This window comes from Bos taurus, chromosome 10, assembly GCF_002263795.3.
Source record: "Bos taurus isolate L1 Dominette 01449 registration number 42190680 breed Hereford chromosome 10, ARS-UCD2.0, whole genome shotgun sequence".
Classification (NCBI taxonomy): domain Eukaryota; kingdom Metazoa; phylum Chordata; class Mammalia; order Artiodactyla; family Bovidae; genus Bos; species Bos taurus.
Genome location: NC_037337.1, coordinates 58969940 through 58997319, shown reverse-complemented (window position 1 = coordinate 58997319; position 27380 = coordinate 58969940). Strand labels below are relative to the sequence as shown.

General features: G+C 43.9%; 1 protein-coding gene across 5 annotated transcripts in view; it reads left to right on the top strand.

Annotated features, from left to right (window-relative positions):
- GLDN (gliomedin) overlaps window positions 1-27380 on the top strand; it is a 60564-nt gene that overhangs the window by 9887 nt on the left and 23297 nt on the right. For 3 of the 5 annotated variants that reach the window (XM_059890860.1, XM_002690925.6, XM_024998043.2), the window contains exons 2-4: window positions 13697-13748; window positions 25219-25236; window positions 25605-25712. In XM_059890860.1, coding sequence (XP_059746843.1) covers window positions 13706-13748; window positions 25219-25236; window positions 25605-25712 — 169 coding nt within the window. In that variant the 5' untranslated portion in view covers window positions 13697-13705. The remainder of the gene's footprint in view (window positions 1-13696; window positions 13749-25218; window positions 25237-25604; window positions 25713-27380) is intronic. The other 2 variants (XM_024998042.2, XM_024998044.2) reach the window with 1 other exon arrangement.

The following is a 27380-nucleotide window of genomic DNA, read 5'->3' as shown; positions in this document are numbered from 1 at the left end:
ATAGTCCTAGATCTTATAAGACATAACTTATCTGGCAAAAAAAGACATTTTAAAAATCTACATTCTTTAAACTCTTCTTCCCTCCCTGCCTCAAAAATATCCTTGGCCAAATCTAGTTGACATTCAAGCTTGATTTACATGCATTTTATCTACAGACTAAAGGTCATGTTGTGTAAAACAAGCTGAAGCTTTTAGGTTGTAATTCTGCTACAAAGGGAGCATTTTTCAGCCCATCAAATGCTTTTTTTATGCAGCTCTTTGAGTTGTAACAGCTCTATATTTTAAGTAGATATAATTTACTTCTAGTTTAACTGAAGTTCAGACACAATTTTCTTTACTGAAAGGTAGAGTTAAAAGAACAAGGCCAACTAAAGATCACTTAAAATGCAATTCGTGGAATTGTTCAGAATGCTGTAAGTAGAGTAACCCCATCTCCGGTCACTCAGAAAGTTTCTTGTGTTCATCAAAGTGCTGGGAATTTTGGAGATGCTGCATAAGCTATATGTAAAACTGTGAAGGACTTGGAAATGCGTTGTGGGTAACTGTACCCAAGCTAAAATGATGAGCTAGCAACTGCAAAATAATTCCCCAGTATTTCAGTGACTCAGTGCTTTTGGGGTCTGGAATCTTTTCACTCAAAGGTGGAAAATGCCTTCTTCCTGTAGGCAACACTTGAGGTCCTTGGAATCCATCCCTCTGAACAGGCAGGCCTTTAGAGAAAATTCTTTAACAGTGAGCATCAGGGCAGTGACAGAGAAAACTGGTCCTCACTCAAGTGATGAAGGAAGGTTTTGTGGAGCAGACAGAACTGGAAATGGGTAATGAAGGGTTGATGAGATTTGACAGGCAAGGAGGGGAAGTCAGTGCAAATGCAGTTAATAACTTGAGCCAAGGTCTGGGGACAGGAATGAACATGGTTGCAAGGCTGAGAGAGCAAGAAGCTTTCCTACACTGAGGAGTTTGGGCTGTGGGAGAGGAATTAAGGGGGCCACAGGAGAAAGAGCCTTGAATTTCTACTTTTGAAAAGCTGAGAATGAATCTGATGAGCAATTGGGAGAATCTTCCATGGGGCACTCATGAAGGAAGCAATTTTATAGGACTGATCTGGCTGTACAATACAGGAAAGATTGTACTGGGGAGAGATGAGAGGCAGGAAGAAAGTTAGGAAGTTATTGCCTTAGTCCAGGCAGGAAATGATTCTGTCTAGCTAAGGTGATGGTATCAGAAATGGAGAAGATCTATATCCTAGAAATACCACGAAATAAGGATGAATTGAACTTGGGAACTAATTGGATGTAAGAAAAGAGAAAGAAGCCACCTGGTCCACATCCATCCAAAGACGGTGGAGTGATCAGAATTGAGGGAACTGAAATGGGTTAGTTTAGATGTGAGAATGCTGCATTTGTTTTGAGATTGAATGTGAGATGAAAGTAGAGGAAAAGGGGAAGGAAAACTGAAGAAGGAAAGAATATTCAAGGAAAAGAGAATACCCTTCTTCCAAGAACTATGTGTTCTCCACCAGAGAGGTCTTTACAAGTCTAAAAAGTAAAAGTCAGTTCCCAAAGCCTATATAATGACCTCTAGAAAGAATGTTATTTCCCAGATAGTCATTTTTATGTATGGTTCATGGGTTCAAACCATACATATATGCTGGGTATTGAATTTAGGGAAGTTAATTACACTAAGCATAATTTGTAAATATTCATGTTCAAGGTGAACTCATGCATTCATTCTTCTGTTGATCCAAACTTTTTGAACCCCACAGAAACAGCATGTTTGTCAAAGCAACAGTTTCATCCAGCCAATGTTTCAGTGCTAACAACATCCACAACTGTTGTGGATGAGCATCTCAACCCAGCTGCTGCTGCTGCTGCTGCTGTCGTTTCAGTCATATCCGACTCTTTGCAACCCCATAGATGGCAGCCCCTGGAGAAGGCAATGGCATCCCACTCCAGTACTCTTGCCTGGAAAATCCCATGGACGGAGGACCTGGTAGGCTGCAGTCCATGGGGTCGCTAAGAGTCAGAAATGACTGAGCAACTTCACTTTCACTTTTCACTTACATGCATTGGAGAAGGAAATGGCAACCCACTCTAGTGTTCTTGCCTGGAGAATCCCAGGGACAGGGGAGCCTGGTGGGCTGCCGTCTATAGGGTTGCACAGAGTCAGACACGACTGAAGCGACTTAGCAGCAGCAGCAGCAGCAGCAGATGGCAGCCCACCAGGCTCTTCTGTCCACAGGATTCTCTAGGCAAGAATATTGGCATGGGTTGCCATTTCCTTCTCCTTTAAACCCAGGGACCTCCTCTAAATATTTCCTGGACTAACCTCTTATAGCTGTTTCTTGTGCAGAGGGAGGAGGGGGCTGAGCAGGGAGTAGCTTGACAAAACATCTTCACAAATGTTTTTGCTATGTACAAAGAATGCCAAAGGGCAGAGTTTGGGATAATGGATTAATTCTTTGTCCACCCCCTCAACACTGGACAAGTTACTTAACTACCATTTATGTATACTTTTCTGACTATAAGGTGAAGATAAGCATACTTAGATAAAAATCAAAATTATCTGAAGATGCTTGTTGAAAGGAATAATGGGAGCACAGAATATTACTATTAACAGTTAGTGAAAGATTATTCCAGCAGCACTCCTGCTTCAGAAAAATCCATTAGAGGCCTGGGGGAGACAAGTGATTCTTAGCTCACTTCAGAACACTCATCTCTTCCACCCATAACCTCTTATGCACTTATTGTCTGTATCACAACTAAAACTTTGTTTGTGTACAGTTTTGGTCTCTAATTTGTCATCTCTAGTTACCTTTGTCTCTTTAAATATATCTCACCACTCTGCTACACCATTAGCGAGGTATTTGATGAATATCTCTTCATTGATACAGGCATCTACAACTCAGCAAGGGCATATAGACTAAGATACCTGCCAGTTTCTGAATCTAGTTTCTTTACACATGAGGAGTTTTGGAGATGAGTCCTGGAGTATTTTTAAAGTCTTTTCTAAGAATTCTTGCTAGCCATCAAATAGGAGTTTGTGTCAGGTATCGGTAAGACTGATTTAGCAGGCCTGCTCTACCTGTTGGAGATTGCTTCATTCATCTGACATGTAGTTACCTACTGTATCACAGGCACACCGTGGGGGCACAAGAAACAGTATAAGCAAACCATGCAAATCCCTGTCCTGTTGGGGTTTACATTCTGGGGGGTAGCGACAGACAAGAGCCAAGGTAAATAAGTAAATTACCTGCAGTATTAGAAAGTGATAAGTGCTATGAAGAACAATAAAGCAGCATGAGGATTAGGGAGCAGGAAGGGGGAGATGCAGTTAGAAGTCTTCTGGGTGGGAAAGGCCTCACTAAGAAGGTGACATTTGAACAGAAAACTTGAAGGAGGTAAGGGAGTGAGCCATGTGGAAATCTACGGAAGGGCTGTTCAGGCAGAAGGAAGAGTGAGAGCAAAAGCTCCGAGATGGGGGAGTGTACAAAGAGCACAAGGAACAGAAAGAAGAGGGAGTGGGAGGGAGTAGTAGGAAATGCGGTCAGAGGATAACTGGGCAGAAAAAGGACCAGAGGACCAGTTCATGTAGTGCCTTGCAGGATGTTGTAAAGACACTGGCCTTTGTGGGCAGGGGGGCGGGGGGTCTTTGAAGGATTTTAAGCGGAGTGATATGATCTGACTTGCCTTTCCCAAGGATCACTACAGTGGACTAGATTCTTTGGAGGGGAAGCATGGGCAGTGGTAGCAGGGAAGCTATTTACTTGGCTATTGCAGTGAAAAAACGGTAGTGGCTGAGGGGTGGTAGCAGTGGCTGAGGGGTGGAATGCTAACTGGACTCTGTCTAGATATGTCTGATGTCAAGCTGCTAGAATTTGCTGACAGCTTGAACATGTGATGTGAGGTGGGGGGCGGGGGGAAGGAGTTCAATGACTTCAAAGTTAGTGGCCCAAGTAGTGGAAAGACAGAATTGTCATTAATGAGCTAGAAGAACTGCAGATGGAACGATTTTGAGGGGAATATCAAGAGTTCAGCTTGGGGTATGTTAATACCAAGATTTCTGTTAGATGTTTAAGAGAAGATATTGAAGAGGCAGCTGAATACCTGAGTCTGTGAGGGAGGGAATCCCTGCTGGCAGTGTACCCAAGAAATGGTGGAGAGGCCGAGCATGCTAATATTCACTACCTGGACACAGGGAGACTCTAACCAATAGTCCATCTACTCCTGAGGTTACTGAGGCTTAGAGAGATAAAACATCCTGTTCAACATCACAGAGCCAGTGAGTGAAGGAACTGGCACTCACATCAGACTTAACTGTGTCTGACTCCCAAAACCCATGTACTTTATACCACACCTTTCAGCCCTGGGTGTTATCTTTTAATTCTTTTACAGGGTTTTCATTTTTTTTGGGGGGGGTGATTTTGTTGTTCAGTCTCTTAAGTAGTGCCCAACTCTTTGCAACCCTATGGACTGCAGCATGCCAGGCTTCCCTGTCCTTCACTATCTCCCAGAGTTTGCTCAAACTCATGTCCATTGAGTGGATGATGCCATCCAATCATCTCATCCTCTGTCACCTTCTTCTCCTCCTGCCCTCAATCTTTCCCAGCATCAGGGTCTTTTGCAGTGAGTTGGTTCTTGCATCAGGTGGCTAAAGTATTGGAGCTTCAGCATCAATCCTTCCAGTGAATATTCAGGGTTGATTTCCTTTAGGATTGATTGGTTTGATCTCCTTGCTGTCCAAGGGACTCTCAAGAGTCTTCTCCAACACCACAGTTCAAAAACATCAATTCAATGCAGCCTAGCCTTCTTTATGGTCCAACTCTCACATCTGTACATGACTACTGGAAAGCCATAGCTTTGACTATACAGACCTTTGTTGGCAAAGTGATGTTTTTCCTTTTTAATACACTATCTAGGTTAGTCATAGCTTTTATTCCAAGGAGCAAATGTCTTTTAATTTTACACTGCATTTTCTTTGATGTTTGAGACCACTTTTCATTCAGCACCCCAGTCTCTGTCTGGCTGACTCAGCCCTAACCAGATGTCTCTACTCAAGAGAGCATGAAAGGTTTGTGTTATTTCCATCCAAAGCAGGGGCACATCAATAGCTCCTGCTTTTGTGATGATATTGCTATGGGCAGGACAGAGATGGCCACGTCTCAGGGAACCTAATAGGATAATCCTCAAATCTCCGGGTTCCCGTTTTCTAGGGATTAGTGGAGTATTTGCCAAAATAAAGTTATCTTAGGCAAATAGACACAAAGAGAAACAGTAACCACATGCTAGATGTTTGGTTCCCATAATCTACTGGTTAAAAAGGAATAATATCTTTGGCTGAAGAGCACATTCCATTCCTGGTAATCAATCAGTTCAGTTCAGTGGCTCAGTCATGTCCGACTCTTTGTGACCCCATGAATCGCAGCACGCCAGGCCTCCCTGTCCATCACCAAAACTCCCAGAGTTCACCCAAACTCTTGTCCATCGGGTCGGTGATGCTATCCAGCCATCTCATCTTCTGTCGTCCCCTTCTCCTCCTGCCCCCAATCCTTCCCAGCATCAGAGTCTTTTCCAATGAGTCAACTCTTCACATGAGGTGGCCAAAGTATTGGAGTTTCAGCTTTAGCATCAGTCCTTCCAAAGAACACCCAGGACTGATCTCCTTTAGAATGGACTGGTTGGATCTCCTTGCAGTACAAGGGACTCTCAAGAATCTTCTCCAACACCACAGTTCAAAAGCATCAATTCTTCAGCACTCAGCTTTCTTCACAGTCCAACTTTCACATCCATACATGACCACTGGAAAAACCATAGCGTTGACTAGACGGAGGTATTAATACTTATCAAATATCCACTATATGCTGAATGTCATTCTAATGCTGGCAAAGGGACCAGATGAGAGAATGGGGCATACAGTAAGAAGATGAAAGAGTTCTTACCAATAGATGCCTATTTGGTTGGGGAGCCAGAACAACATGAAGGAGCACAGTGATGTTGCTGGGCTGTAAAGGAATCAGTCAGTGGGGATGGAGGTCTTTGGGGAAGGTTGGGCAGGATTTGACTGGACTCTGAAGATACCATTTGAACCAAGAGCACTCAGCTCCAAGCCATCGGCATGGGATGGCCAACATTTGTTCCCTTGCACCAACAAATGCCTGGACCTTTGGCTGATCTTCCTGTGGCACTGCAAGAAGAAGGTCATGCCTCAGTATTTCATCCACAGACATGGCAAAGCCTACCTTCCTGTTGGGGTCCGTAGATTGTCATCACCACATCTTGGTCCCAGTGTGAATTCCTGCCTTTCAGAGGGATGAGTCTGGGGTAGCTGACCCCAGCTTCAGACTCCATGAGGGATTCCTCTAACACCTGTGGTCAAATTCTTCAGCTGGGCCAAGGCTTTCCTAGCTTAATCCCAGGCTGATTATCCACTCCCAGGAAACTGTTTCTAAAGGACTATTTGCATGCACATAATAGCAGCAATTTGCACAATTAAGGAGAGCCATACAGTTGTCTAAGAAAAATGGAATTTAAGTTACAAAATAGGTCACATCTGAAAGGTGACTTGGAATTAAACAGCATCCTCCACAGCAAACCAGAGCCAGTACTTGGGGAACGGCAGAGAAGCCATGACAGACACATTATTTCAGCAGCATGCAAACTGGTGGTGATGGGGAGGTTCGCTCTTTTACTTTTTTTTATGATCAGTCCTGACAGTCAAATGTGAGAGGAAGGGAGTTCAAGAGGGCAGCCGGCCAACCGCCTGAGGCTTTGTGTGCAGATGAGCAGTGGCAGTACACTGCATTTCGCTCTATTCATCTTGATGAGAAAGAAACACTTTTGATTAAGCCTTTCATTTTTGAACAGAAGAGACTGCTTGAAGCTGATGCAAAATCAACTAGTAAAAATCTAGTGTCTTGTTCACATTCAAAGTAAACTAAAGCAGAGATTTGCATTTCCTGTTGAATTTCACACAATTCCTTTTGCAAAATCTAAATGGTATAAAAATAGTAGTGTGTGCTAAGTCACTTCAGTTGTGTCCAACACTGTGTGACCCCATGGACCACAGCCTACCAGGCTGTCCATGGGATTCTCCAGGCAAGAATACTGGAATCGGTTGCCAAGAGATCTTCCTGACCCAGGGATCAAACCCTCATCTCTTAGGTTTCCTCCATTGACAGGCGGGATCTTTACCACTAGCTTCACCTGGGAAGCCGCAAAAAATATAGATGTGGTACGAAATAGGACTTCTGTCCTGGAAGCCAGCTCTGGGAGCCTGGGCCAGCTACTTCACTTGATTTCTTTGGACCTCAGCTTTCTCATCCCTCCTCCGCTTGACTCTAGGTCTCTGGGTGTCTCCCCCTACTTCCTCCCCAATTCCTCCTGGGAGTAGAATTTGAAATCATCTGTCTACTTCAACTCTCTCATTTTATGGATAGGTCAACCCAAAGTAGCTCCATTCTATTTGTTTTCTATTTAGGGGGTTGGCAATTTATGTGGGAAAAAGAAAAATCTTATGATTAATAAACAACTTCAAAATCACTAGACAGCTATTCTAGTTCATTCTACATTCACTTGTCTAGAAGAAACAGAGATCTGTCCAAGTTATTCCAAATGATGGGCGTAATGAGGAATACATGACATTGTGATTCCTAGGGAAAGCTCTGTAATTAAAACCATCCTTTGGGCTCATATAATGTTTGCATGCTCTCTTCTCTCACTCTGAATTATTAAAAACACAGCAAGTAAAAACCACCCATAATCCCAATATATCTTTTCAAATGATATAAACTAATAAGTGAAAATTACCCTTTAATCTCCTAGTCTCAGTCTTCAATAGGAAACAAGATCTCAATGGTTTGGTTCATGAGCCTTCAAACTTTTCTCTGTGCTTATCCAGACATATCTAAATGTTCTTTTTCAACCAAAAAGTTCTACTGTTATGTGGCTTGTGCTGTTTTTATCACTCAGCAGTATGCTTTCAAGATTAGTACACATAGATCTACTTCATTCTTTTGCACCTGCTTAATAAGTGCCTTATTCTAAAGCAGATCAGTCCTGGGTGTTCTTTGGAAGGAATGATGCTAAAGCTGAAACTCCGGTACTTTGGCCACCTCATGCGAAGAGTTGACTCATTGGAAAAGACTCTGATGCTGGGAGGGATTAGGGGCAGGAGGAGAAGGGGGCGACAGAGGATGAGATGGCTGGATGGCATCACTGACTCGATGGACGTGAGTTTGAGTGAACTCTGGGAGTTGATGATGGACAGGGAGGCCTGGCGTGCTGTGATTCATGGGGTCGCAAAGAGTCAGACACGACTGAGCGACTGAACTGAACTGAATAAGTGCCTTGTTGTGTGTGTGTGTGTATGTGTGTGTTAGTCACGTAGTCATGTCCAACCCTTTGTGACCCCCTGGACTGTAGCCCACCAGGCTCCTCAGTCCATGGGATTCTTCAGGCAAGAATACTGGAGTGGGTTGCCATTCCCTTCTCCAGGAGATCTTCCCGACCCAGGGATTGAACCCAGGTCTCCTACATTCCAGGCAGATTCTTTACCATCTGAGCCACCAGGGAAGCCCAATAAGTGCCTTACTGATAAACATTTAGATTGTTTGCATGCTTTTGCCATCACAGTGTAGAGATGAACATTCTCATCAGATATCCTTGTATAGTCTTCTTACAAGTGAGGTTCCCAGTTCATAGCATTTTCTTTCTCATAGAGGCTGCAAAATTAGTCCCATCTATTTTTAGTTTTAATTAAAGACAACTCAAGCCAACTGGTGCCAGATTAGCAAGAAGTCCATTATTTTTCTTCAGAGGCTTTTTCCTTGCCCCTGAATTGCCCAAGATTCCATGGGTTCTACTAGTCCAGTGAGACCAGTTCTGTATCCAGAGAGAAAACTGGGAGATCTGGTCAGGCCACAGATGGGACCTATTTGGGCTGTCTTTTCCTTCATTGCTGCCATATGTTATAAAAGTTGAAAGCAAGTCCCCATGTATTGTGATATGTCTTCGTCCACTGCAGCATGACCTCAAGGTGACCCTGAGATGCCACAGCATTTCTTCTGGGAGGATGGCCCCACCTCCTCAGCAAAACTGACCTAAGCTATCCGGGGGTACCATTCTTTATGTTACACCCAGGTTGACAGCCGTTGTCACCTGCTCTCAAGACAAGCTGTCCTTTGGAGACCATTGACATACTTTCCTACTTGAACCCTATCTCACCAGTGGAAAAGTTCTAGGTCTGGAAACAGGTACTGTTCTGTGCACAGGGATACAGACAAAATAGCAAATTCTCCTGCTGTCAAAATGCCTTCATTCTTTGGAGGAAAGGCACAGGTAATAAACAAATGCATACAGAAGCCAAGATAATATTGGATAAAGGTGAGTGCTACACAGGCTGAAAGCCTTGAGGTGATGGGGACTGGCTGCTGGGGTTACTCTCAGGTAGGGAGTCAGGGAAAGCCTTCTTAACGATGTGGCATTTGAGCTGAGGCCTCTGTGAAGATGTGAGCAATTTATAAGGCTTGGCAAAGACCAGAGGTGATGGTCAGTGTGATTGGAGTCGAACAGTGGTGGGGTGGGGGTAGATGGCCTTGAGAGAGGGCAGGGCCACGTCCTGCATGGATCCTGCCTGACACCCCCAGGGCTATGAGTTCTGAGGCTGTTTTCAGTTCACCATTCTCAAATCCTAAATGAAGATCTAGAAAGCCTGGTATACTAAATATGACTCCTTAACTTGACAAGCTAGGTTTTATGACTTTCAATTTTGAATTTTCTGATTTTCATCCAAATTCATAAGCATTATTAGTACAGAAAAAAAAATGTTTCTGGTTTTCTTATGGTCATACCTTTTCATACCATGTTTTACTTTGATACAATCTTATATAAACCATGTTTGTTAAAGAATATTCCCAAGTGAAGACTGACACAATTTACTGGTAAATATCTAAGTTAACTTTTAGCATATAAATGAAGCCAAAAGGTCAGGAAATGAAAACTCCATCTTTATCACTTTTATAGAAGCTATGCTAACACCAACTCCAGTGATGAACATAAAAGAGAGAAAGGTTAATTTTCCCTATTGATGCTCCTGTTGTTTCCAACTACTTCTCCTGCTGTGATCCCCCAGGCAACAAATGAGGCATTTATGAAGTCTCTAATGGTTCTCTCAATGAACAATTATGCATATTTTAAGAAGATAAATTTTGTAGTGCAGCTGATTGCATGAATTTATGAAAATGACCCAAAGCAGTGAATCGAAATTTCTTCTGGCTATGTTATAATACTCATCCGAGCCACAACAGAAAATACAGTAGACCTAGAATCAGGAAACCTGGAGTTGAGCCCAGCTTTTCCACGCGCAAGCTGTGTGACCTTGAGTAAATGACATCACCTTGCTAAGCCTCTCTGTTCTTATCTATACAAAAGGGAGAGTCCCACTGCCCAAAATACTTCAGCTTAGAGAGTTTTGGGGGCTAGGAGGGAACGGTTTATGTTGGGAGGGACACCTGGGATGTCCTAATGCATTGCTGGGCTGGAGGTGGTATATGGATGTTTGTTTTATTATTCATCTTATACTGTAGGCACACATTTTATATTTTTGTGGTATATATGATATATTTCACAATAAATTTCCAAAGTAGTCAGTAGGCACCTGTGACACACTTCACAAACAGTAAATACAGTACAAGTCTTCCTCCAGGTCCCCTAGAAAACAAAATAAACCTATAGAAGACAAAACAAATTTTCCCTTCAAATCAAAACAAGTTTTCTTTAAAAAGAGTTTGAGAGAGAAATCAGCAAAATTTTTGAATAAAACAAAAGTGCATTTTGTTTTATTAAGTGCGGGCATTAGTATAGCTCCTTCCCACCCTGGCTCTCTACTCCTCCTTACTTAAGGAGGAGTTTTTAGGTTTTAGTTCTCCTTTTTAAGGTTCTCTCCAGAAATAGTCTAGAAAGTCATAGACAAAGAGAATCTGGAAAGTAGCAAGAGAGAAAGTGTATAGAAGCATTTTCATATGTACTACTTTTTTACTTAAATGAAAGCTTCTCTATATCTTGTTTGTTTTTTTTTTCATTTATCTTAGCAATCTTTCAATATTGGCTTTATGGATTTAAATTTAGTCTTTACCACAGTATTTCATTGTATGAATATGCTACAATTTCTCTAACCAGACTTTGTTGATAAATATTGAGGTTGTTTCTACCTTTTGCTCTTGCCCACATTTCTAAAATAACCATCTTTGTACATATATCCTGTCATACATACATGAGTGTATCTGTAGGATAAATCATAAAATATAATGAGTCAAAAGACAGATCCATTTAAATCTGAGTAGATATTGTCAAAATGCCCTCCAAAGAGGCAGTGTCCCTTTGCATTTCCATCAACACAGTATGAGAGTGCTCCTTTCCCAATACCCTTGGGGAAGTACTCTGTTATTCTTTTTATTTACAAACCGAAAAGGTAAAAATAGTATTTCATAATTGGATGTGTTTCTTCAGCTATAAGTGAAGATAAGACACTCTTATTTTCCTTCTTTGAGCTTTCTGCCTGGATCCATTGCCCATTTTCCTTTGTTTTTTGTTCCTTTACTCATTGCTTTGTAGCAGCTCTCTGTATACAAGCTCTTTGCATAATTATTCTAAGTTTGTGTTTCTCCTTTGTTATTGTTTATACTATTTTATGTCTTATAGAAATGTTTAATTATTAGACAGTCAAATTTATCACATTTTTCCTATATATAGTATGGGGATTGTTTCTTCCTTAGAAAAGTCTTTCCTACTCTAATACCATTATAAATATTTTTCCAAAGGTCTCCTTCAGTATTTTTACTAGCTTGTTTTTAACTTTAAAATTTTCAACTAATGCTGCTCAATTAACTTTTTTAGTGTAAGGAGTGAAATAGGGATCTGTATTTATGTTTTCCCCTAGATGTGTATCCAGCTGTCTCAACTCCATTTCCCAATTGATAAGGTTTCTTCCCACAGTTTTGAAATGCCACCTTACTTGGGTTTAAAATGTTCTCTATGTATGAATTTGAAATTCTTAGATGGTAAACTGATAAATTAACTAAATCATTCCTGGCATATCCAAGAGACCATCAAAACAATAGCGTAAATAGAGTTTGCTTATCCCATACCAGGCCCTGTTGTGAGTGTACTGCATGTATTCAATCATGCATCCACATAACCATGCTATAAGTAAGGTAGGTACTGTTAGCTCCTTTATAGACAAGGATGCTGCAGCACAGAGAGGTTAAGTAACTTTCCCTAAGTCACACTATTTGTGAATGACAAACCCGTGATTTGAACACAAGCAATTTGACTTCCCGATTCATGCCTTCATCTGTACTTTCTGCTGCCTTCACAAAATAGAACACACTTTTGTGTAAGCTTCCTACATCCAAGGAGCTGTTCTAAGAACTTCATATATAACTTCACTTAAGTTTCACAGCAATCCTAAGATGTTGCTGCTAAGTAGCTTCAGTCGTGTCCGACTCTGTGCGACCCCATAGACGGCAGCCCACCAGGCCCCACCATCCCCGGGATTCTCCAGGCAAGAACACTGGAGTGGGTTGCCATTTCCTCCTCCTAAGATGTTAAGTACTACTAATAGCCCCATTTCACAGATAAGCAAACTGAGACAGAATGGAATTTGTTGTTTTAGTCTCTCAGTTGTGTCCGACTCTTTTGCAGCCCCATGGACTATAGCCCCGAATGTAGCCCACCAGGCTCCTCTGTCCATGGAATTCTCCAGACAAGAATACCGGAGTGGGTTGCCATTTCCTTCTCCAGGGGATCTTCCTGACCTAGGGATTGAACCTGTGTCTCCTGCATTGGCAGGCAGATTCTTTATCACTAAGCCACTAGGGAAGTAGAACTACAGAACAGAAAGAGAGGGGGGGATGGTGTGAGATGAGGCCAGATATAGAGGAATTTTGCTGTATCTTTAGAGCAGCAAGGCATCACGAAAGTGATTGAATCAGGGCTGACCCGATCAGATTTGGGTTTTGTGAAGCTCACAAGCAACAGCATGGAAAATGAATGGGGGCAGAGGGGAGAGTGTATAGTGGTGTGTGGAAATCTTGTGTCAAGCTGATAGCATGGTGCAGTGACCATGCATTCCAGATGGACATCCCATGGCAAGTAAGCAGTGTCCCCATGACATGAGAATCACTGCTCTAAGGGCAGTTTCCACACGCCATGCATGGAGCTCCCTAACCCTGAAAGCAGCAATTCATATAATCTACATTTTCAGAAGAAACCGAAACATCAAGGAGTCAAGTACCTTACCCATACCCACTTACAGAGTTAAGTATGTGCTTCAGACTGCTAAGTTCACCAGTCCTGTTTATTCAGATCCACAGATTGAGTCCTTCAGACACTGGGGAGCCAGCTTGGGTTTAGATCTGGCTGTTCCTCCCCCATCCTCTGCCTTCTCAGAGTTTGATAGAAATCAAGGAGATTCTGTTGATGACGTCAATAGAAATAGCTGCTGATACAAGAAAAATCTTTATCTTTAGCTCTTTCAGGGGTGTCTTTTCAGTTTTAGGTTAACTTTTCCTCGGACTTCTACCTGTTCTTCTGAAGCTATTTTGGAAATTTTTATAATTGTTTTCTGCTTGTCTGAATAAACAGCAAGTTCAGGGTCTACTGCCTACCGTGCTGCTGGTAATGGTCCTCTCTTCCCACAGATCCGAGTAATGGTGGACCTGTGCAACAGTACCAGGGGCATCTGCCTCACAGGTAAGCTGGCCAGCATTGACCAAGAGCAGCTCACATGGGGAGGGCGTGTGCTGGCCGAAGGGCCTGGGGCAGAGTGAACACCTAGGAACTCCTTAGCTTTATGAAAATGCTTGCTGGTTTACTTGTATACCAGATGTTTTCAATGGGCTAAAACTCAGTAGTAACATAAATTTTGAAAAACAATAATATTTTTGGTATTGCCATAGAAATCCAGCCATGGCAAAGAACTAGGTCTTGGGTAATTAGAAATATGTGGTACCTTGAACTGAGGCCAACACTAATTCCCATCAGTGTTTTAAAAGGGAAAAGAAAGGAAAAAGACCTTGCTAAGTAGTAGAGAGCCCTTACCAGAAGTAGTTATTTCCCCATATCGTACATATAGCTTGAATGGGAAGCTCTAGATGCAAACTGCTAATTAGTCAAGAAAACTTTTTTTATGACGATTTCTCTATGCGGTGCCTACTATGTGCTCGATGGGACTGGAAGTTGGTCACACCCTGTCCCCTTCTATTCAATGAATCAAAGACAAATAGAAAGGAAGGACAGAATTAACCTCAAGGCACATCAAGCCTTAGGACCTGGAATGGCTGATGGATGGAGCAGGGAAAGAGAGTCGTGGTGTTTGGTTTTCTTTGGCTGCAAGGCATGTGGACATGCAGGATCTTAGTTCCCTTGACTAGGAATCAAACCGAAACCCGTGTCCCCTGCAGTGGAAGGGCAGAGTCTGAATCACTGAACAGCCAGGGAAGTCCCTGGGGAGTGGTCTTGGTGTGATTATACCTGACTCTGGCAGATTGGCTTCTCATCTCAGGGGAGGAGTGCCTGCCCACTGCCTTCAGAGCTCACAAACTCACATGCGGAATGCTGCTCTGGCCAAAGGGCTGGGGACAGAATGAGTACCTAGAAACACTTTAGGTTATGAAAATACACGTTGATTTGCTTTTACCAGACATTTTTAATGGGCTAAAAATCAATTTAAAATTATGAAAAATAATAACATTTTCATTGTTCCCATAGTAGTATGACCATGGAAAATAACTAGGTCTTGGGTAATCAGAAATGTGTGGTACGTTGAACTGAGGCCAGTCACCCAATTCATCACCCTCTGCCCCAACCAGGCACTGACCACCAGGGACAGGCCCACAGTGCCTGGTCGCAGACACTGCATTTCCTGTCTCTTTGAAGGGGGTGCAGCATTCTGAGGAAACAGAGGGAAGTTATTTTTGCATTAAAAATCTATTATGGAGAGGTCCAGATCTTAGATGGCAGGGTAGGAAGATCCTGAGCTCTCATCCTCCCATGGACACACCGAAACTACGACTACTTACAAAACAATTATCTCCGAGAACAGCCTGAAGTCTAGCAGAACAGATTTTCTAAACTAAGGACAGAAAGAAAAGGACACAGTGAGGGACCCATGTAGGATGAACAGAGACACAGTCTAGTCAAACCTGCACCCCCAGTGCAGCAACCCACAAGCAGGAGGGATGTCACAGCCACAGAGATTCCCCCCGAAGAGCAAGGGATCCAAGCCTCACATCAGGCTCCCCAGCCTGTGGGACGTGCATGGGGAAGACGAGCCCCCACGACACCTGGATTTGAAAACCAGTGAGACTTTCATTCAGGAGAACTGAAGGGCTGTGGGAATCTGGGACTCTGCTCCTTGCATACACATTCATTCACTCTAACTTCCAGCACAGAGGCAGCAGCTTGAAAAGTGCTTGGGTCACATAAGAAGGAGATTCACTGATGAATTTTAAGGCATGTGCTGGAGGGACAGGGATCTGGAGGAACTTCCTCTGGGAATGGAAGTGCTGGCAGACACCATTTCTGTTTCTTTCCACCAAACTGACACTGTGTGCCCCACCCCAATGCTCCCTTGAGGACTGACTCCAGCCAGTCCCTCCAAAATACATCTTGCCTTGCCCTACCCAGAGGGCAGCCCTAGCTGGCACCAACCCCCCTCCAAAGCAGCTCCCACTTTAGGGGGCCAGCCCCACACCACAGAGCACTCACAATAGTCCCAGCCTGGCCTTGAAGCCAGTGGCACTGGAGCTAGCTCCACACATCAGCAGGCCTGCAGCAGTGCTCTGGTGACCTGGGGTGATTGCACCATTGAGCCGCACCTTCTACATAAGGCCACTCTTCTACAACTAGGAGATGTAGCCAACACCCTTAATACATAGAAACAAGCACAGAGAATTAGGCAAAATAAAGAGACAAAGGAATACCTTTCAAATGAAAAAATAAATAAATAAAAATAACACAAATCACCAGAAAAGGAGCTAAATTAAACAAAGATAAGCAATTTACAAGATAAAGTGTTCAAAGTAACAGTCATAAAGATGCTCACCGACTCGAGAAAACAATGGATGAACTCAGTGAGAATTTCAACAAAGAGAGAGAAAATATAAGAAAAAAGAACCAATCAGAACTGAAGAATAGAGTAACTGAAATGAAAAATACACTGGAATGAATGAACAGCAGATTAGAGGATGCAGAACAGATCAGCAATCTGGAAGACTACAGTCTGGAAGAACAGTGGGAATCACCTGATCAAAATACTGAAAAGAAAAGAGAACTTTAAACAATCAGATAGTTTGAGACCTCTGGATCAAGAGTACTAACATTTGCATCACAGGGGTCCCAGAAGAAGACAGAGAGAGAAAGGGACAGAAATCCTACTTAAAGAAATAATGTCTGAAAACTTCCCTTGCCTGTCAAAGGAAACAAACATCCAAGTAAAGGAAGCACAGAGAATCCCCCAAAAAGACGAACCCAAAGAGGTCCACACCAAGACACATTATAATTAAAATGTCAAGAATTAAAGAGAGAATCTTAAAAGCAGCAAGAAAGAAAACCTAATTATGTACAAGGAAACCCCCATAAGACTATCAGCTGTTTTTTCAGCAGAAACTTTATAGGTGGGAAGGGAGTGGCATGATATATTGAAAGTATTGAAAGAAAAAAATTTACAGCCAAGAATACTTTACCCAACAAGGTCATCATTCAGAATTGGAGACATAAAGAGTTTTGCAGTCAAGAGAAAGCTTGTAAAGGAGTTCATTACCACTAAACAGACCTTACAAGAAATGTTTAAAAAAAAAAAAACCTCTTTAAATAGAAAAGAAAAGGCCATAGTTAAAATTATGAAAGAAAAACATCTCTGTGATAAAGGCAAACATATAGTAAAGGCAGTGAATCAACTACCAAGGAAGTTAGTATTAAGTTTAAAAGGCAAAAAGTAGTAAAATTATCTATAACTAAAATAATTAGTTCAGTGATGCACAAATAAAAACATGTAAAGTATGACATCAGAAACAAAATGAAGGAAAGGAAGGTAAAAGTGTAATGTTTGTAGAACGTGCTCAAACTTAAGTGACCACCGACTTAAAAGAGACTGTTTTATACATAAGTTGTTATATGTGAACTTTTAACTAAGGAGACAAAAGTCTTGTACTCAGAAAACTGGGCTTTCCATATGGCTCAGTGGTAAAGAATCTGCCTGCCAATGCAGGAGACACAGGTTCAGTCCTTGGGTCAGGAAGACTCCTTGGAGAAGGTAATGGCAACCCACTCCAGTATTCTTGCCTGGGAAATCCAATGGGCAGAGAAGCCTGGCAGGCTACAGTCCATGGGGTCGCAAAAGAGTCGGACATGGTGACTGAACAACAAAAACAACTCAAAAAACTACATTTCAATTCAGTTCAGTTGCTCAGTAGCGTCTGACTCTTTGTGACCCCATAAACTGCAGCACGCCAGGCCTCCCTGTTTATCACCAACTCCCAGAGTTTAATCAAACTCATGTCCATCGAGTTGGTGATGCCATCTAACCATCTCATCCTCTGTTGTCTCCTTCTCCTCCCACCTTCAATCTTTCCCAGCATCAGGATCTTTTCCAATGAGTCAGTTCTTTGCATCAGGTGGCCAAAGTATTAGAGTTTCAGCTTTAGCATCAGTCCTTCCAATGAATATTCAGGACTGATCTCCTTCAGAATGGACTGGTTAGATCTCCTTGCAGTCCAAGGGACTCTCAAGAGTCTTCTCCAACACCACAGTTCAAAAGCATCAATTCTTTGGTGCTCAGTTTTCTTTATAGTTCAACTCTCACATCCGTACATGACCACAGGAAAAACATAGCCTTGACTAGACGGACCTTTGTTGACAAAGTAATGTCTCTGCTTTTTAATATGCTGTCTAGGTTGGTCGTAGCTTTTCTTCAAGGCACTGATAAAAGAAACTGAGGATGACACAAACAGATGGAAAGATGTATTGTATTCATGACCTGGAAGAATTAAGATTGTCAAAATGACTATACTACTCAAAGCAATCTACAGAGTCAATAAAATCCCTATCAAAATGCTGATGTTATTTTTCACAGAACTGAAATAACCCTAAAATTTGTATGAAACCACAAAAGACCCCACATAGCCAAAGCAATCTTAAGAAAGGTGAACAAAGAACTTCAAATTTCCTCATTTCAAACAGTATTGCAAAGATAGCAATCAAAACTGTACGGTTCTTTTTTAAAAGAAATATTGGAGAGTAGTTGATTCACAGTGTTGAGTTACTTTCTGCTGTATAGCACAGTGACTCAAAACTGCATGGAATTGGCACAAAAACAGACACACAGATCAACGGAACAGAGTAGATGCTTCTATCATCAATTTATTATGACAAAGGAGCCAATAACAGACAGTGGAGAAAGACAATCTCTACAATAAAATGGTGTTGGGAAACTGGACTGCCACATGCAAAAGAACGACGCTGGATCACCATCTGCAAAAATAAACTCAAGACAGATTAATGGCCTAAATATAAGATTTGAATCCATAAAACTCCTAGAAGAAAACAAGAAGTATACTCTTTGACATCAGCCTTAGCAGTAAATTTTGGCTCTGTATCCTCAGGTACAAGCAACAAAAGAAAAAATAAACAAATGGGGCTACAAAAAATTAAAAATCCTTTGCACAGCAAAGGAAACCATCAACAGAAAAGCAAACCAAGCAAATGGGAGAATAGATGTGCAACTGATTTATCTGATAAGTAGTTAATTCAAAATATTGAATATGTAAAGAACACAATATAAAAATCTATTTAATTAAAAAATGGATAGAAGACATGAATAGACATTTTTCCAAGGAAGACCCACAGATGACCAACAGACACATGAAGAGATGCTCATTTTCACTAATCATCAAGAAAATGCAATTTAAAACCACAATGAGATATCACCTCATTCATGTTAGAATGGCTGTTATCAAAAAGACAACTAAAAATAAGTGTCAAGGAGATGTGGAAAAGGGAACTCTTATGCACTGTTGGCAGGATTGTAAATTGGTGCAGCTACTATGGAAAACAGTATGGAGGTTCCTTAAAAAATTAAAAATAGAAGTAGCATATGATCCAGCAATTCCACTTCTGGGTATTTATCTGAAAAAAATAAGAAGCTAATTAGAAAAGATATATGCACCCCTGTCTTCACTGCAGCATTATTTATTATTTATAATAGCCAAGATATGAAAACCTAAGTGCCCATTGATATATGAATGGATAAAGAAGGTATGGTATAAATACACACAATGGCATACTACTCAGTCACTAAAAAAGAACGAAATTTGAAGCAAAATGGATGGACCTAGAGGGTAATATGCTAAGTGAAATAAGTCTGACAGAGAAAGACAAATGTATGATTTCACTTATACATGGAATCTAGAACACAAAACAAGTGAACAAGCATAATAAGACAGAAACAGACTCACGGACACACAGGTGGTTGCCAGAGGAGACAAGAGGGAGGGGCTAGGGGCTAAGTGAAATAAGTGAGAGAGATTAGGGGTATGGACATCCAGTTATAAAATAGATGAGCCATGGGAGTGTAGTGTCCAGCATAAGGAATACAGTCAGTATTATCACAGTAACTTAGTATTGTGAAGGATTACTAGACTTGTGGTGATCAGTTTGTAATACATATTAATGTTGAATCATGATGTACTACACCTGATACTAATATAATTTGTATGCCAACTATTCTTCAATTAAAAAAAATTCTCTTATGGCATAAATGCACCATTCCCATGGACTCTAAAGATAAGCACAAGACTTTGAAGCCATCTGGAGCTTGTGCTGGGGCTCCTCAGTCTAAGGCTGCAGGCTCTGAGGAGGTCCTGGTCTCTTCACAGGGCTGCGCTGGGGAAGGCTGAGAAGCCCTGCAGTGTGCATGGACATGCAGAAACCTGCTGCAGTATTCTCCCCAGGGCCTCTCGCTACCTGCCCGGCATTAGGAACTCTGGTTGCATTTGTAGAATGACTAAATCTGTGATTTTTGTAAGTGATTAATGGGGGTGGTGGGCTAGCAAGAAAGATGCTTCCTGGAGGAACTCTGAGTCCAAACCCGACTCTTGTTGGCTTAGTTTAACCTCAGAGAGAAAAGCTGTAATCCTGTGGCTTCTTAGAAAATGCTAATTGAGTTATTACTCAAGTCACATTTCGGCCCTCACAGAAAATTAAATATCTTCAGAACAGCTTAGTCCTTTATTCTGAAACCCTTGTGGCTTAAGCACAAGGATTTCTTACATCTCTGGGAGTCCCTTTTCAGCGTTGCTGCATGTGACAGTAATGAGCGCTAGAGAAATGCTCAAATGGATAGAATTACAGGCACAAAAGCCCTGTTGAGAGGCACAGGAAAAGCCTCTTCCTTTTTGATTTTTATAGTGATAGAATGAGAGCCAGGCTGTTCAGTGAATGTGGGCCAGAGCTATTGAGACCACTTAGGAGAGATTGACGGGATCGCATCTGTGCTGGAGATGGGTTGAGGAGGTTATTCTTTGGCACCTAAAAATGCTTTTCAAAAGCCAGTTCCTTTTTTCATGACAGCTTGAAATTGGGTCTTCTTTTACACAGAAAGCTCTTCAATTAAAACTTAGGTGTGAAAAGTACAAGTTGTATGTACTTTTTTACAAGGCAAGGAGGCACCCAGGGATAGGCCAAGGTGCCTGGATTGGGAGCAGGGAGGTGAGAGGACCCAGGACTGAACCAGGGAGCTTCAGGGGGAGAGGCAGAGAGCAGCAGTCCAGAGGTTACAGGGTTACAAGGCTCCCAGATGACACCTTCAGGAAGAGTTGCCAGGACAGAGCCTGGGTTTGGGCCTGAGAACAAGATCTAGCTCTTCACTGGAGTCATCTTTGAAAAAGCAGGTGTTTGTGACTTGAGGCTAGTCCAACTGTGACCAGGAAAGCCCCTTCCTGTTCCTTTCCCAGGACTCAGCTGTGGCTGCTCTGGGGACAAGGACAGAGCAGTCAGGCTTTAGGATTTTGCTAATGCAGAGTTTGTCAAATGACATATGGTTTTCTGGATGCATCTTATCCCTGATCCCAGTTTCCTTGGGACCCCAGAAGCATGTCTTCTGGAAGAGCAGGTTATCGTGAAGAAGGCAGGTCTTGGGTAATTCTTCACTTCCAGTGGCCTCCACATACAGGCTTGTTGGAAAATCTCTAAATCATCATATTGCTGAACTGCTTGTTGGGACCAACGTGCTTCAAATCCACAGTGCCCATTCTCCTTGCAGAGACATGACTCCAAGTCTGTGATAACACTTCTTATCCTATACCCAGGCATCAGTCGTGGATCACTGTTGCCACCTAGCATGGCCTCAGGTCCCAAGTCATTCTTTTCTCGTGTTGCAGAAAGTTGTACTAACTGATTGGAGTTGGCACTTGAAATAATATCGAACTCTTCTCATTTTTAAGGTTGTCATGGCCATAATCCAAAATTGAAATGCACCAAATAAATGAGATTAGACCAAAGCTCCACTTTAATGGGGCATGTGGGGAAAGATACATATTTTTCCACATCAGGTGCCCTGGGACTGGCAGAATAGCTATCAGCAGGGCCAGTTGCAGAGGGTGGACCAGCACACAGAGGGTGGGAGCTGAGGCCTCAAAGCTGTAGCCAGTCCAATCCAAGTGAGGATCCCCCTTCTTAGCATGGAACCTTGTATAAGTGCGCTGGTGGCAGGCCCAGGGAACAGCTCTGCGTACAGCCTTAATAGGAAAGTGACTGCCTATGCGTGTTCCCAGAGGGTCTCTTATTCCAGAAGGGGACAAGGGTCAGGAGCTGAGAAAGCATCCTGCAAGACAGTTTTCTAGGGGCTAGTTGGCACATGTTATTTGATATCTGACATTATTATAATGACTCATATCTGGGGCTTCTTCTGGGTGAGAGGGGCCATGAGCAGCTCTGTTGGTATCCTGGGGACCCTGGGACAGTCACCATCACTCTGCCCCTGAGCTCTTTGAAACTGTCATCCTTTCTCTTCTGAAATTCTCTAGTTTCAAGGCCTGAGCATGGACTTCACAGGTGGTGTGCAGTGTTAAAGAATCTGCCTGCCAATGTAGGGGACGCAGGAAATGTGGGTTTGACCCCTGGGCCAGGATCATCCCCTGGAGATGGAAATGGAAACCCACTCCAGGATTCTTGCCCGAAAAGTCCCATGTACAGAGAGGCCTGACAGGCTACAGCCTGACAGACTCTTTGAGGTCACAAAGAGTCAGACACAGCTGAGATGCACACATGCATGGGACCTGCTGGGCTGGCCTCACTCTTCCTTCTCCAGAGCACTCTCTCTGTCTTTCCTGGCGCTGCTTCTGTCTCCTGCCTCCCTCCAGGTAGGGTGTGTCCCCCTCTCTGCATCCCCAGATTTGGCTCAGATATTTCACTCTTACCTCAAGGCTAGTATCTCCCAGTTTTTCTAGGGTTAGGAACCCCTGTAAGGGTAATGACTGATTCTTTTCCCAGAAAACTTTCACATCAGGTCCAGGGGACCCAGGACCACCTGCACGCCAGTAACCTGTGGTGCTTCGTGAAAATGCAGGTTCCCGGGCCTCACGCTAATTCAAACTGGATCAGAATCTCCAGATTGGTCCCAGGTATCTGCATCTTTACAAGCATTCTAGTCGACTCTAGGCCTCAAGTGACTAAGAACTGTAGCCGTAGGATGTCAAGGACGTCGGGTGAGGGTCAGTAAACCCTAATCTAAGCACCTCATCATAGCAGTATCCTTGGCCCTAACTAATGTGCCCTAAGTATACAGCTCCGGCCAGGACCTCTCTCTAATACTCCACTGCATGGCAATGGACTGTCCTGAGAACTCTTGCAACCTACTATATACAGTTGATTCTTTCTTGTTCACCTTTTTTTTCTACCAACCTGCACATCTGATTTTGGCTTCTATCAGCAGTCCGGATTGACTGTGGATTGATTTCTGACAGCTATGGAAAGTCCACATTGCATCCTTACCAGGGCGTTTGTGGCGCCATCTGGTGGTATGACTACAGGCTATCCTGATCCTAGAAAATGCCGTGCCATTTTCAGCAAATCATTTTTGCGCAATATAGGACTATATATATATAAAACATACTGTCAAACACTTTGCTCTTTTGAAAGTTTTCAAGTCTGTCAAATAGGCTCATCAGTATCCAGGCACCGAATCATCTGAGAGGCCTTCTGTTTTGCCTCCAACCAGACATGGAGTCCTGCCCGTTCTTCTGCTGAAAATACCTCTCGCATTTCTAGCCCCTCTAGAACGCTACAGTCACCAACCACATTTATCTTCAACCTTGTCCCAAGTTTTAACTACAAACATTCTATGGATAATTTCTCCTCCCCACCCCCACCCCCGCCTCTTTCTCTCTCTCATCTCATTCCCTAGTTGTATTCCATCTACAGAAAGGATCGCAAACGCGCACTGATTTCAGTGTCATCTTCCCTTCTTAAAACCCTACTATGGCTCCGCGCTGCCTTGCAGATACTGTCTGTGCCCCGCTATCAGGCCTTCAAGTGTTGCTGTGCCATATCCCTCCGCCAAGTACCCCGGCTTCATCACTACACATTCCAGCTGGGCCAGCTTCCCTCCTCTCGCTCACTCCTGGACCTTTGCTCCAGTTGGTCTCATGCAGGGGTGCCCAGCCCTCACCCCTGCAACTGTCTCAGGCCCCCTGGGTCTTCAGAGCTACAACTCAAGGCTTACCCTCTCTGAAGTCCTGCTCAGACTGCCCTTTGCCCAGACTGTCCCAGCACCTCTGTGGTTGCTTCTCTGTTGCTCCCTCATATCTCACTGTGGTTTCAGAGTATTCACCTTCCTCAGTTCGACTATAAACACGACAGATTCAAGGACCAAGATTTCTTTTTTTTTTTTTTTTAATTATTTTATTAATTTTTTTAGCTGCACTGAGTCTTCATTGATGCACGCGGCTTTCCCTAGTTGCTGCAAGCTGGAGCTAGTCTTCACTGCGGCCAGACCATGGGCTTCCCCTTGCAGTGGCTTCTCTCGTTGCAGGATGTGGGCTGCAGGGTGTGTGGGCTCAGTAGTTGCAGTGCAAAGGCTTAGTTGTGCTGAGGAATGCGGGATCTTCCCAGACCAGGGATTGAGCCTATGTGCCCTGCATTATTAGGCGGATTCTTAACCACTGGACCACCAGGAAGTCCCAAGGTTTCTCTGAGTAGATTTTGGTGCACACAGTAAGTGCTTTGTAAATGGTGGTTTTCTGAAAAGTCACAGGACTTGGATCTTTAGACAGACCTACTCACTCCAGTTGGAGAAGGGCATGGCAACCTACTCCAGTATTCTTGCCTGGAGAATTCCATGGATGGAGTAGCCTGGTGGGCTACAGTTCATGGGGTTGTAAAGAATCGGACATGACTGAAGCAACTGAGCCAGCACGCACCCACTCCAATATTGGTGATTGTTTCTGTGGTCAGAGAAACAAAGACCCTCAACTGTTCGTGATGCAACCTGACTGGTCTGTATGAGTGCTTATTAAGTGGAATAATTGACACTAAAACTGTTTGTGGAGCAATTTATTGTGTTAGATTATGTGTAAATGATTCACCTGAACACCTTAGATCCTTTTTAGGGTGATTACAAATGAAGAAAGGTATTTGTTACCTGATCTGAGCCCTCAGGTTTTCTCAGGCAATTTTGTGCAACAAAATAGAAACCCAGCAAACCAGCTTTTGCTCTCAACTCCCCTGGGTGGCCTAGAGGAGACAGGCTGTCTGGATGAGTGCATTCGGGGCTGCTCCCAGGACAGCTGGCTCTCAGCCCTGCAAATGCAGCACTTCCTGACACCTAGCTGCACACAGGCTGCAGCAGGGCCCACCCACGTGGTCACCAAACCTCATGTAATTAAGTTGACTTCGGAGTCTATGGTGACGCAACTTAGAAATTATTCTTAGTCCACTGGAACTTGAGCAAAAGTGGGTTTGATTGGGCTATGGGTGTTTGTCTAATTGTTTTTAAGGATCTTTGGGTAAACATATTGAGTTCTAAATAAAAGGCACAGGGCAATTCCTTCGGGCCCATAGATGATTAGTATGTTTTAAGAGGGGGAAGATGCTCTTTGTTCTTTGGGTTCGGGAGTTAGCTTACTTCTATCTGTGGTTTATCATCTAAATTTTTCTTCTGTTGTAGGACCACCTGGCCCAGCAGGTAAGAACCTATAGATATTCTGAGTTTGCAGGGAGGATGTGGGTGGCTGGCTCCCAGGATCCCTCAGAAGGGACTGAGGCAGGGAAGGGGGAAGAATCCAGAGGCAGCCTTGACTACAGCTGTGTCCCTGCCTTCTCTCTACCCGAGTCACCAGCTCTCCTGCTCCCTCCTTCTTGAGAGCCTGCCATCACCATTCACTATCTGACACTGCTTTGGGTGGTGGTGGGGACGGTGGGGAAGGAAAGGAAGAAGCAGGAGAAGCTCTGGGAGAGGCCTTGATGCCTGCCCAGTCTCACTGGCTAAAGGAAATAATGTTAACTTCAGTGAACATTTTTTTCAGTGTTCCTGCTTCTCGTGTTTTGATGCAGGGCCTCCCGGAGCCAGTGGATTACCAGGACACAACGGATCAGACGGACAGCCTGGTCCTCAGGGCCCAAAAGGCGAAAAAGGAGCCAATGGAAAAAGAGGAAAAATGGGTATTTAGGCACAGTTTTTCGAATTAAATCCCTTGGTTGTTTTGTCTCCATCATTGCGTTTTGGATGAGCCAGCGCTGGTGCAGGGGGGACAGGTGCTGTATCTCTGAATGCGAGGCCGGTTAAGTGTTGCCTGGAAGCCGCTGTGTCCTGGGGCTATAAGGGCCTCCTTTCTGGTCCGACCCTGATGACGGTGTATGTCCAGGCTGCCTGGGAGAAGCAGTGTTCCTGGGAACTGATGGCCACTCCTCTGCTTGCTCTGACGCCAACAGACAGATGGAAGGGGCAAGAGTGTCTGTACTGGTACCCCAAGTTCTTTCAGGGGTCAGTTCCTGCCCTAGCCAGGGTAGCTGGACAGAGAGGATGAGAGGTGAATGTGGTCAAGTTGACACCAGAGAGGCAACACAGCCAAATCAGGTTAGCCCTGGGCCTTTTAAGAACCAGGGTTTGTATTCAGCCCCTTGCCCTGCATACCTCCCTGGGCAGCCACACAAGGCAGGCTGCAGGAGGGAAGGGAGGAAGCTGTGAAAAGCTTTTCTCTAAGGACGGGCTGTTGGGAGCATGGCTCAGCCCTCGACCAACTCAGACTCTAGCCTGGACCATCTAACTAGAAAGCAAGGGCTGTGCTGTCCCCGCCACCCTGCCAAAGCCCCGGGCCTATGAATGCCCTCCCCTGCTCCCTTCCTGGGCCCAGGATGCATTCTCATCCCACCCAGAGATCAGTGTAATTGCAGGGAGTGGGAGGAGGGGCCAGAGCTGGCAGGGCCGCAGAGAGGAACTGGCTTTGTTCTGGGAGCCATGAGAAGCCACAGAGGGGTTTTGAGGAGGAGGGTGACATGATCAGATCTGCCTTTCTGTGATACCCCCACTGGGGGAGGACAAACTCGAGCAAGCATGGGAGCCAAGACAGGGAGACAGTGAAGAGGCTACTCAGCAGGCAGGCAGAAGGGATGCAGGTGGGATGTGCAAAGGCTGATGAGCTGAGTGATATTTGGGGGTAACATCAGCAGTACTTGGGGAAGGCAAATATAGGTAGGAAGGGGGAGGGAAGCACCAAGGCTGACTCCAAGGTCTTCCTCCTGCCTGACGGCTCTTCCCTAAGATAGTGAGCCCTGGACCAACTTAGGTCCTAGCATGGGACGTGCTCAGTTTGAAATGCCTTGAAATGTCATGAGGAGGTGTCAGAGGGCCTTGAAGATGCAGGTTTGCAGTCAGAGGAGACCCTGGGGCTCGAGGTGTACCTTAAGGAGTCACCCGAGGCGATGGGCTTTTGGGCCATGAGCCCAGCCCCTTCGGGAGGGAGCCACCCAAGAGGAGAGCCTGGGCCCATCCAGGAGGAGCAGCAGTATCTAGTGACCAAGTAGAAGGGAGGAGCCAGCAAAGGAGGCCAAGGACAGGCTGAGCAGCAGGAGGAACCCTAGGAGATGGTGGGAACATTCCTCAGCAGGCCTTTATTGAGAGGGTTCCCAGTGCTAGTGCGGAAACAAAATAGATGCAGCCCCTATTGTATAGTGGAACTTTCTGTCTTTGGTGGGGAGGCAGACATAAAGTCAACAATCAGATACATCTGTAATCACGGTGTGAGGTGCAGAAAGGAAAGAACAGTATGTTATAAGCAGGGCGGAGAATGAGGGTCAAGAGGTAATGTCTGACGTCAGACCTGAGGGACA